The 12,500-nt window shown below is 52.6% G+C and overlaps 1 protein-coding gene across 1 annotated transcript in view; it reads left to right on the top strand.

Moving 5' to 3' along the window:
- LOC140390597 (uncharacterized) overlaps positions 1 to 5,673 on the top strand; it is a 45,522-nt gene extending 39,849 nt beyond the window's left edge. The window contains exons 7-8 of the mRNA XM_072475820.1: positions 976 to 1,197; positions 4,654 to 5,673. Of these exons, the coding sequence (XP_072331921.1) occupies positions 976 to 1,197; positions 4,654 to 4,705 (274 nt within the window). The 3' untranslated portion in view covers positions 4,706 to 5,673. The remainder of the gene's footprint in view (positions 1 to 975; positions 1,198 to 4,653) is intronic.
- The last annotated feature ends 6,827 nt before the right edge of the window (positions 5,674 to 12,500 follow it).

Genomic DNA, 12,500 nt, shown 5'->3' with positions numbered 1-12,500 from the left:
GACAGTGCGGACACCCGAGGGTCCTCAGGCAGCACCTTCCAAACCCACGGCCACCACCATCTAGAAGGACAAGAGCAGCAGATACCTGGGATCACCCCCCACCTGGAGGTTCCCCTCCAAGTCACTCCCCATCCCGACTGGGAAATAATAATAATAATCTTTATTAGTGTCACAAGTGGGCTTACATTAACGCTGCAATGAAGTTACTGTGAAAAGCCCCTAGTCGCCACATTCCGGCACCTGTTCGGGTACACAGAGGGAGAATTCAGAATGTCCAATTCACCTAACAAGCACGTCTCTCAGGACTTGTGGGAGGAAACCGGAGCTCCCGGAGGGAACCCACGCAGACACGGGGAGAACGTGCAGACTCCGCACAGACAGTGACCCGAGCCGGGAACCGAACCTAGGATCCTGGTGCTGTGAAGTGACAGTGCTAACCACTGTGCTACCGTGCCGCCCGTATATCGGCCGTTCCTTCACTGTCGCTGGGTCAAAATCCTGGAGCTCCCTCCCTAACAGCACGGTGGGTGTACCTACACCTCCGGGACTGCAGCGGCTTTTCAAGAGTTAATTCACCACCACCTTCTGAAGGGGCAATTCGGGGTGAGTAATAAACACTGGCCTAACCAGCGACGGCCACATCCCGTTAACTGAGGAAGCGAAAAGTGACCTCGAGCGCCGCTGTGGTGCAGGATTTCTCCCGGATTCCCAGCTAATCTCTGGGCCCCCTGGAGCCTGGGTAACAGGACATTGGGAATGTCGTCAATAAGCGGGGTCGTGTGCGAAAACGATGCCTTTGATATTTTGGGCCGTGTGTGGCGGAAGCCTCGCTCTTTGCGCAGAGGGTGAGCAGAGAGAGAATGCTGCCTGGGACGGACAGAAAGGATCTCGCACGTAGATCACCTCTTTGTTTCCTGCGGGTGAATGTTCCTCCTCCAGGAAATCTGCTAATTCTTTATCTTCAATCTGAAACAGAGGCAGAGTAAGCAGAGGACGAAGATCAAGAAGCACAAAGCGAGATCCAGGCATAAGGAAGAAACGGGGAGTTGCGGAAAACGTCCAGCAAATGGTTGGTGACATTTTCGATGAGGAGGGCGAGCTTTCAGGATTTGGGGAGCTGCCCCTGCCGTTTGAAGAACAGGCTGAGGTGAAGATGCAGGCCAGGAAGAGGCGGAATTGGCAGAATCGGAGGAAATGGTAGGTGACAGAGCGGGCCCACTGTGCGGCTGGCGTGGCGGTGATGGGTTGCTGCTACCGGGCAGAGAGAGGGCCGATCGCGTCTCGGACGCACCGCCTGTGCCCAACGGCAACGTGGCCGATTACGGCTCCTGATTTCGATTGCCAGCGCTGGTGACCTGGGAAGGAGACGTGCCCCCCCCCCCCCCCCGCCCTCATCAGTCCCCAGAAAATCCCAGCGGTTCATATCTCGCGGAAGCTGCCAGAATTTTAATTCAATTCACAAAGAGATCCAGAGCTGGTCTTAGTGAACGGTGACGGCGATACTATCATTGAAAGGTGGGCCAGCACGGCGGCGCAGTGGCTAGCACTGCTGCCTCACGGCGCCGAGGTCCCAGGTTCGATCCCGGCTCTGGGTCACTGTCTGTGTGGAGTTTGCACATTCTCCCCGTGTTTGCGTGGATTTCACCCCCACAACCCAAAGATGTGCAGGGTAGGTGGATTGGCCGCGCTAAATTGCCCCTTAATTTGGTCGGTACCACCCCTCTGAAAGAGCACCCTACCCAGGCCCACTCCCCCACCCCATCCCTGTAACCCCACCTAACCCGTGCGCCTTTGGACTGTGGGAGGAAACCGGAGCACCCGGAGGAAACCCACGCACACACGGGGAGGATGTGCAGACTCCGCACAGACAGTGACCCGGCCGGGAATCAAACCCGGGGCCCTGGAGCTGTGCGGCAACAGTGCTAACCCCTCGGGGGAGGAAATCTGCCATCCTTACCCAGTCTGGCCTACTTGTCGACTAAGAGGGGGAGATTTGAGTGGACAATCAGGCTGACTGAGGGGGAGATTTGAGTGGACAATCAGGCTGACTGAGGGGGAGATCTGAGTGGACAATCAGGCTGACTGAGGGGGCGATTTGAGTGGACAATCAGGCTGACTGAGGGGGCGATTTGAGTGGACAATCAGGCTGACTGAGGGGGAGATTTGAGTGGACAATCAGGCTGACTGAGGGGGAGATCTGAGTGGACAATCAGGCTGACTGAGGGGGCGATTTGAGTGGACAATCAGGCTGACTGAGGGGGAGATCTGAGTGGACAATCAGGCTGACTGAGGGGGAGATTTGAGTGGACAATCAGGCTGACTGAGGGGGAGATTTGAGTGGACAATCAGGCTGACTGAGGGGGAGATTTGAGTGGACAATCAGGCTGACTGAGGGGGAGATTTGAGTGGACAATCAGGCTGACTGAGGGGGAGATTTGAGTGGACAATCAGGCTGACTGAGGGGGAGATCTGAGTGGACAATCAGGCTGACTGAGGGGGCGATTTGAGTGGACAATCAGGCTGACTGAGGGGGAGATTTGAGTGGACAATCAGGCTGACTGAGGGGGAGATTTGAGTGGACAATCAGGCTGACTGAGGGGGAGATTTGAGTGGACAATCAGGCTGACTGAGGGGGAGATTTGAGTGGACAATCAGGCTGACTGAGGGGGAGATCTGAGTGGACAATCAGGCTGATAAAATAAGGGCTCGAAGATTGACTGGAGCTCATTTTGTTTAATTGGTTGAATGCACGATGAACGGTCGGACATTGGGAGATACAGAGGACCAGAGGGGACCTCGGGGTTCATGTCCACAGATCCCTGAGGACAGCGGGACAGGTAGATAAGGTGGGTAAGAGGGTACATGGGATACTTGCCTTATTAGCCGAGGTATTGAATATAAGAGCAGGGGGGTTATGATGGAGCTGTATAAAACACTGGTTAGGTCTCAGCTCGAGTATATAAAAACTGGCAAGTCATGCTACAGTTGTATAGAACCTTGGTACGGCTGCACTTGGAATATTGCGCACAATTCTGGTCACCACACTACCATAAAAACATAAGAACTAGGAGCAGGAGTCGGCCATCTGGCCCCTCGAGCCTGCTCCACCATTCAATGAGATCATGGCTGATCTTTTGTGGGCTCAGCTCCACTTTCCGGCCCGAACACCATAACCCTTAATCCCTTTATTCTTCAAAAAACTATCTATCTTTATCTTAAAAACATTTAATGAAGGAGCCTCAACTGCTTCACTGGGCAAGGAATTCCATAGATTCACAACCCTTTGGGTGAAGAAGTTCCTCCTAAACTTAGTCCTAAATCTACTTCCCCTTATTTTGAGGCTATGCCCCCTAGTTCTGCTTTCACCCACCAGTGGAAACAACCTGCCCGCATCTATCCTGTCTATTCCCTTCATAATCTTATATGTTTCTATAAGGTCCCCCTTCATCCTTCTAAATTCCAACGAGTACAGTCCCAGTCTACTCAACCTCTCCTCGTAATCCAACCCCTTCAGCTCTGGGATTAACCTAGTGAATCTCCTCTGCACACCCTCCAGTGCCAGTACGTCCTTTCTCAAGGAGACCAAAACTGAACACAATACTCCAGGTGTGGCCTCACTAACACCTTATACAATTGCAGCGTAACCTCCCTAGTCTACCAGAAGGATGTGGATGCTTTGGAGAGGGCGCAGAGGAGGTTTATCAGGATGTTGCCTGGTCTGGAGGGTGTTAGCTTTGCGGGGAGACTGAATAGACTCGGACTGTTTTCATTAGAATGACGGGGGTTGAGGGGCGACCTGATAGAAGTCGACAAGATTATGAGGGGCGTGGATAGAGTGGATGGGCAGGCACTCATTCCCAGGGTGGAGGGGTCAGTCACCAGGGGGCACAGGTTAAAGGTACGTGGGGCAAAGTTTAGAGGAGATGTGCGAGGCAGGTTTTTTACACAGAGGGTGGTGAGTGTCTGGAACACGTTGCCAGGGGAGGTTGTGAAGCAGATACATTAACGGCGTTCAAAAGGCATCTTGACAAGGACATGGATAGGACGGGTATAGAGGGACACGGCACAAGGAAGTGCTGAGGGTTTTGACAAAGGTGGTATCATGGCCGGTACAGGTTTGGAGGGCTGAAGGGCCTGTTCCTGGGCTGTATTGTTCTTTGTTAGAGCACTGTGTGCAGTTCCGGTCGCCACACTATAGGAAGGATGTGATTGCACTGGAGAGGGGGGCAGTGAGCTGCTGGTAGACGGGCTAACAGGGCCTGACTGTGGCCTGATAGAGAGGCGGAGCCCTTGGCAGCTGATGTGCCAGCTGTGTGGCAGCGACATTGCCACCCCCCCCCCCCCCCGCTCTCTGCTTCAAACTGTTCTGGTTTATCCAACTTCCGTCAGGAAAATGATGGTGGGATCGGTTTGCCGTGCCTGTTTTCCCAGAGAACTGGAACTCCGGTGTGGACTCGCCAACACTAAGGACATTCAAATGGTCATCGGATAGACACATGGACGATAAGGGAATAGTGTAGATGGGCTTTAGAGTGGATTCACAGGTCGGCGCAACATCGAGGGCCGAAGGGCCTGTACTGCGCTGTAATGTTCTATGTTCTGGTGCGTCAGATCCTCTCCTCTGCCTGACATTTCTCCGATTTTCACTTTCAGCTACGACATCTCGTTCATCTCGAATAGATTTCCGATTTGCCCCATTTCCTGAGGTGGCAGGAACACCGATCTCACAGAATGACGTGTGGAGGTCATTCTGAAGATGCTTCAGCTTTGCTTAATCTTGTGCGATAAGTAACGCACACACACGCAGTCTCTCTCTCACACACACACACGCAGTCTCTCTCTCACACACACACACGCAGTCTCTCTCTCTCACACACACACGCAGTCTCTCTCTCTCACACACACACGCAGTCTCTCTCTCTCACACACACACACGCAGTCTCTCTCTCTCACACACACACACGCAGTCTCTCTCTCTCACACACACACGCAGTCTCTCTCTCTCACACACACACACGCACTCTCTCTCTCACACACACGCAGTCTCTCTCTCACACACACACGCAGTCTCTCTCTCTCTCACACACACGCAGTCTCTCTCTCACACACACACACGCAGTCTCTCTCACACACACACGCAGTCTCTCTCTCTCTCACACACACACACGCAGTCTCTCTCTCACACACACCCATCTCACACACACACACACACCCATCTCACACACACACACACCCATCTCACACACACGCGCAGTCTCTCTCTCTCTCTCACACACACACACACACACTCAGTCCCACACACTCACACACCTCACGTTGCCTCACAGTCACATACCTCACTCTGCCACACACACTTACAGTCTCCCTCACACACACTCACAAACACACCCCTCACGCTGCCACACAGTCACACACCTCACGCTGCCACACACCCACGCTGGATTATTGGTCAGAGTCTCTGTGTTGAAATCTATTCTTTGTATCTGTAATGAGGGGAGAAGGTTTTATGAAGATTGTTGTGACCGTCTCACACTTTCAGGGTCATTTCTGTTCACTTTCCTCTATAAATGGATGAGAAAATGTTCACGTGTTGACAGTGGTGACTGCAACCCGCTGTATCTTCCGCACTCCACTTCTGTAATATTCTTCAATAAAGGTGAATGTGATTCGAAACCGTGTGGTCCCTCTGTTTTCCATTGCCCAGGGCACGAGAATTCTATTTGAAATCCATCGTCACAAATGTATTTAGTATCTTTAGCTCTGTGCGCGCCCCCCCCCCCCCCGATCACCCACACAACTTCAGATTTGACGCTGACACTGATGCAGTGGTGTCCCGAAGACTAACATCGTGCAACAGTTCACGAGGCCTCGAGTACCGGTGTGATCCAGGGACAGACGGCCCAGCCCGACCTGAGCTTTGGAGTCTCAGCGCGCTTCAGTACCGGTGCTCCTGACGAATGTGATATAAAATAGTTACTTTAGGGATATTAGTTACTGTAATGTAGAGATAGGCCAGCCTCATCCTGGTGAGTTCACAGACAAAGGATTTCAGACCGCATGGAAAAGCAAGGAGGAGGTGTGTCCAGCAAAGGAGGAGAAAAGGATGCTGGGTAATAGGGGCCAGAGGAAGGGATTGGAAGTGAGCCAATTAGGATGTATGGCCAGGTCAGGAGGGGTATAGGATGACCTATGGGAATCGTGTATGTGAAACTTGATGCCATTTGTGTTATTAGTAGAGATTTCTTTGTTCTACAGACTCTCTCGATTCCGGAGGTGTACAAAGCAAGATGTACTTTGTACCGCTGTGAATTGAGAAAGACTTGCAAGTCAAATAAAATAACTAATGCTGTACCTGCAAATCCATCTCAACTTTTATTGAGGCCAGACTGACGGGTAAAGAAATTTGGGATTTGTCACTCCCTGGTTGTGGGCCGTACCCCACAATGGAGAGACAGCACCTATCCCAGTCCAGTACAGAGAGAGCGGAAGAGAAAATGCTAGAAAATGTCAGCAGGTCTGGCAGCATCTGTAGGGAGAGAAAAGAGCGAACGTTTCGAGTCCAATGACTCTTTGTCAAAGCTAACAGACAGAGAAAGTGGGAAATATTTATACTGTGGAGTGAGAATGAAAGATGAGTCACAGCCACAGAAACCCAGGGGAACCGGGTGCTAATGGCCACAGAAACCCAGGGAAACCGGGTGCTAATGGCCACAGAAACCCAGGGAAACCGGGTGCTAATGGCCACAGAAACCCAGGGAAACCGGGTGCTAATGGCCACAGAAACCCAGGGAACAGAGTGCTAATGGCCACAGAAACCCAGGGAAACCGGGTGCTAACGGCCACAGAAACCCAGGGAACAGAGTGCTAATGGCCACAGAAACCCAGGGAACAGAGTGCTAATGGCCACAGAAACCCAGGGAAACCGGGTGCTAATGGCCACAGAAACCCAGGGAACAGAGTGCTAATGGCCACAGAAACCCAGGGAAACCGGGTGCTAACGGCCACAGAAACCCAGGGAACAGAGTGCTAATGGCCACAGAAACCCAGGGAACAGAGTGCTAATGGCCACAGAAACCGAGGGAAACCAGGTGCTAAAGGCCACAGAAACCCAGGGAAACCGGGTGCTAATGGCCACAGAAACCCAGGGAAACCGGCTGCTAATGGCCACAGAAACCCAGGGGACAGAGTGCTAATGGCCACAGAAACCCAGGGAAACCGGGTGCTAATGGCCACAGAAACCCAGGGAAACCGGGTGCTAATGGCCACAGAAACCCAGGGAACAGAGTGCTTATGGCCACAGAAACCCAGGGAAACCGGGTGCAAATGGCCACAGAAACCCAGGGAACAGAGTGCTAATGGCCACAGAAACCCAGGGAAACCGGGTGCTAATGGCCACAGAAACCCAGGGAAACCAGGTGCTAATGGCCACAGAAACCCAGGGAAACCGGGTGCTAATGGCCACAGAAACCCAGGGAAACCGGGTGCTAATGGCCACAGAAACCCAGGGAAACCAGGTGCTAATGGCCACAGAAACCCAGGGAAACCGGGTGCTAATGGCCACAGAAACCGAGGGGACAGAGTGCTAATGGCCACAGAAACCCAGGGAAACCGGGTGCTAATGGCCACAGAAACCCAGGGAAACCGGGTGCTTATGGCCACAGAAACCCAGGGAACAGAGTGCTAACGGCCACAGAAACCCAGGGAAACCGGGTGCTAACGGCCACAGAAACCAAGGGAACCGGGTGCTAACGGCCACAGAAACCCAGGGAAACCGGGAGCGAATGGCCACAGAAACCCAGGGAAACCGGGTGCTAATGGCCACAGAAACCCAGGGAACAGAGTGCTTATGGCCACAGAAACCCAGGGAAACCGGGTGCTAATGGCCACAGAAACACAGGGAAACCGGGTGCTAATGGCCACAAAAACCCAGGGAAACCGGGTGCTAATGGCCACAGAAACCCAGGGAAACCGGGTGCTAATGGCCACAGAAACCCAGGGAACAGAGTGCTTATGGCCACAGAAACCCAGGGAAACCGGGTGCAAATGGCCACAGAAACCCAGGGAACAGAGTGCTAACGGCCACAGAAACCCAGGGAAACCGGGTGCTAATGGCCACAGAAACCCAGGGAAACCGGGTGCTAATGGCCACAGAAACCCAGGGAAACCGGGGTGCTAATGGCCACAGAACCCAGGGAAACCGGGTGCTAATGGCCACAGAAACCCAGGGAACAGAGTGCTTATGGCCACAGAAACCCAGGGAAACCGGGTGTTAAATGGCCACAGAAACCCAGGGAACAGAGTGCTAACGGCCACAGAAACCTAGGGAAACCGGGTGCTAATGGCCACAGAAACCCAGGGAAACCGGGTGCTAATGGCCACAGAAACCCAGGGAAACCGGGTGCTAATGGCCACAAACACCCAGGGAAACCGGGTGCTAATGGCCACAGAAAACCCAGGGAAACCGGGTGCTAATGGCCACAGAAACCAAGGGAACAGAGTTGCTAATGGCCACAGAAACCTAGGGAAGGCGGGGTGCTAATGGACACAGAAACCCAGGGAAACCAGGTGCTAATGGCCACAGAAACCCAGGGAAACCGGGTGCTAATGGCCACAGAAACCCAGGGGACAGAGTGCTTATGGCCACAGAAACCCAGGGAACAGAGTGCTAACGGCCACAGAAACCCAGGGAAACCGGGTGCTAACGGCCACAGAAACCCAGGGAACAGAGTGCTTATGGCCACAGAACCCAGGGAAACCGGGTGCTAATGGCCACAGGAAACCCAGGGAACAGAGTGCTAACGGCCACAGAAACCCAGGGAAACCGGGTGCTAATGGCCACAGAAACCCAGGGAAACCGGGTGCTAATGGCCACAGAAACCCAGGGAAACCGGGTGCTAATGGCCACAGAAACCCAGGGAAACCGGGTGCTAATGGCCACAGAAACCCAGGGAACAGAGTGCTTATGGCCACAGAAACCCAGGGAAACCGGGTGCTAATGGCCACAGAAACCCAGGGAAACCGGGTGCTAATGGCCACAGAAACCCAGGGAACAGAGTGCTAACGGCCACAGAAACCCAGGGAAAGCGGGGTGCTAATGGCCAAAGAAACCCAGGGAAACCGGGTGCTAATGGCCACAGAAACCCAGGGAAACCGGGTGCTAATGGCCACAAACACCCAGGGAAACCGGGTGCTAATGCCACAGAAAACCAGGGAAACCGGGTGCTAATGGCCACAGAAACCAAGGGAACAGAGTGCTAATGGCCACAGAAACCTAGGGAAGGCGGGTGCTAATGGCCACAGAAACCCAGGGAAACCAGGTGCTAATGGCCACAGAAACCCAGGGAAACCGGGTGCTAATGGCCCACAGAAACCCAGGGGACAGAGTGCTTATGGCCACAGAACCAAGGAACAGAGTGCTAACGGCCACAGAAACCAGGGAAACCGGGTGCTAACGGCCACAGAAACCAAGGAACAGAGTGCTAATGGCCACAGAAACCAGGGAAACCAGGTGCTAATGGCCACAGAAACCCAGGGAAACCGGGTGCTAATGGCCACAGAAACCCAGGGAAACCGGGTGCTAATGGCCACAGAAACCCAGGGAAACCGGGTGCTAATGGCCACAGAAACCCAGGGAAACCGGGTGCTAATGGCCACAGAATCCCAGGGGAAAGAGTGCTAATGGCCACAGAAACCCAGGGAAACCGGGTGCTAATGCCACAGAAACCCAGGGAAACCGGGTGCTAATGGCCACAGAAACCCAGTGAAACCGGGTGCTAATGGCCACAGAAACCAAGGGAACAGAGTGCTAATGGCAGTCCCCAGAGAGGACAAAAGATGTGAAAGACCAGTCAGCAGAGAAACTACCATCAGAGGGTGAACTGTAGATGTGTGTGTGTGTGTGTGTGGGGGGGGGGGGGGGAGGGGGGGGGGGTTGTGCTTGGAGTCCGAGGAGATAGGAGAGGTGCTAAATGAATATTTTTCGTCAGTATTCACACAGGAAACCAAGGGAACAGAGTGCTAATGGCCACAGAAACCTAGGGAAGGCGGGTGCTAATGGCCACAGAAACCCAGGGAAACCAGGTGCTAATGGCCACACGAAACCAGGGAAACCGGGTGCTAATGGCCACAGAAACCCAGGGGACAGAGTGCTTATGGCCACAGAAACCCAAGGAACAGAGTGCTAACGGCCACAGAAGTCCAGGGAAACCGGGTGCTAACGGCCACAGAAACCAAGGGAACAGAGTGCTAATGGCCACAGAAACCCAGGGAAACCAGGTGCTAATGGCCACAGAAACCCAGGGAAACCGGGTGCTAATGGCCACAGAAACCCAGGGAAACCGGGTGCTAATGGCCACAGAAACCCAGGGAAACCGGGGTGCTAATGGCCACAGAAACCCAGGGAACAGAGTGCTAATGGCCACAGAAACCCAGGGAAACCGGGTGCTAATGGCCACAGAAACCCAGGGAAACCGGGTGCTAATGGCCACAGAAACCCAGTGAAACCGGGTGCTAACCAGTGTGAAGTTGTTGTTGGATTTGTTGGTGTTTTCAGTGTGAAGTTGTTGTTGGATTTGTTGGTGTTTTCAGTGTGAAGTTGTTGTTGGATTTGTCGGTGTTTTCAGTGTGACGTTGATGTTGGATTTGTTGGTGTTTTCAGTGTGAAGTTGTTGTTGGATTTGTTGGTGTTTTCAGTGTGAAGTTGATGTTGGATTTGTTGGTGTTTTCAGTGCGAAGTGATGTTGGATTTGTTGGTGTTTTCAGTGTGAAGTTGATGTTGGATTTGTTGGTGTTTTCAGTGTGAAGTTGATGTTGGATTTGTTGGTGTTTTCAGTGTGAAGTTGTTGTTGGATTTGTGGTGTTTTCAGTGTGAAGTTGTTGTTGGATTTGTTGGTGTTTTCAGTGTGAAGTTGATGTTGGATTTGTTGGTGTTTTCAGTGTGAAGTTGATGTTGGATTTGTTGGTGTTTTCAGTGTGAAGTTGGATTTGTTGGTGTTTTCAGTGTGAAGTTGTTGTTTTCAGTGTGAAGTTGTTGTTGGATTTGTTGGTGTTTTCAGTGTGAAGTTGATGTTGGATTTGTTGGTGTTTTCAGTGTGAAGTTGGATTTGTTGGTGTTTTCAGTGTGAAGTTGATGTTGGATTTGTTGGTGTTTTCAGTGTGAAGTTGATGTTGGATTTGTTGGTGTTTTCAGTGTGAAGTTGATGTTGGATTTGTTGGTGTTTTCAGTGTGAAGTTGATGTTGGATTTGTTGGTGTTTTCAGTGTGAAGTTTGAACGCAAAACGAAGGCAGGAGGAAAGAAGCCTTTGCTCAACTCTGTGCTCCCATAGCTGGCCCTATGCTGTGCCAGTCATGTCTGTTCAGGGAAGGTAATTTAGCGTGGCCAATCCACCTACCCTGCACATCTTTGGGCTGTGGGGGCGAAACCCACGCAGACACGGGGAGAACGTGCAAACTCCACACGGACAGTGACCCGCGGGTCCTCGGCGCCGTGAGGCAGCAGTGCTAACCACTGCGCCACCGTGATGGCCCTGGTGAATATTTCCACCCATTTCCAGTGTCAGCAGGCTTTCGCTTAGGCCTCGGCTAACTTGTTGGGCAGCTGCCCCAGTCTTTCGCGTGGTGTGGCCGGTGGGATATTTTAAGGCTGGTGTATAACCACAAATTGTTACCAAATACATTAAGCTGCAAACACCAGCGGTAGATTTTCCAAATGCCCAGGTTGCCGGTCAGGTTGGTGACGGTCACCAAACGATGCCATTCACTGCCCAAGCAGCAGAGCCAGGGTTCAGCCAGTTCCGCCCCCCCCCCCCCCCCGTGATGCTGTGGACAAGGAGGGCCCAACAGGGGCAGTTCCGCTACAATACACCGTTTCCAAAGAATCGAGGCTCTGGTTCAAAATACAAAGTACCTTCAATGTGACACCAAACCCACAATTTAATTGTTCATAAGACATCAACAGAAAATTAACTTTGGAATTTAAAAACTTGCAGTGTGCAGCATACTTGAGGAAAACGCTTAATCCCTGTTCGCCAACCACACCCACGAATAACCCAGACTTACTCTCCGTACGCCCTCTAACCAGCAAGGTGGAAGAGCCTGGGTTAGGAATGTGACACAGGACATTTTTTCTCCCCCTCGTGATGATGGATCGCACTAATACCGTTCACCCAAATCCCGCCCCAGTAGCAGGCCTTTCCAGGGCACTGGGAGCCTTCGGGGGCCGCTCCTTCGTGTATACTTTAATTTTAAAACCAGGCATGTCCCAACGTCACTTAAAAACCAGTTCGTCAAATGAATTCGCCCCAAAGAGCGCAGCAGGAAAGAGAAAAAATGGACCCTGATCCACCGGTGTGGCGGCCTGTCCGCTCAGCCTCGGTCCGAGAAGAGGGGAGGTTGTGGCAGGGCCGAGGGCAGAAGCAGGGACAAAGGGCGGAGGGACTGAAACACCTCCGGTCAGGAGAGGGCAGTGAAGGAGTGCGTGCGAGTGCCAAGGACAGAGAGC

This window comes from Scyliorhinus torazame, chromosome 14 (assembly GCF_047496885.1).
Source record: "Scyliorhinus torazame isolate Kashiwa2021f chromosome 14, sScyTor2.1, whole genome shotgun sequence".
NCBI lineage: Eukaryota > Metazoa > Chordata > Chondrichthyes > Carcharhiniformes > Scyliorhinidae > Scyliorhinus > Scyliorhinus torazame.
Note: the sequence above shows the minus strand (reverse complement) of the source record. Positions and strands in the feature narration are given on the sequence as shown.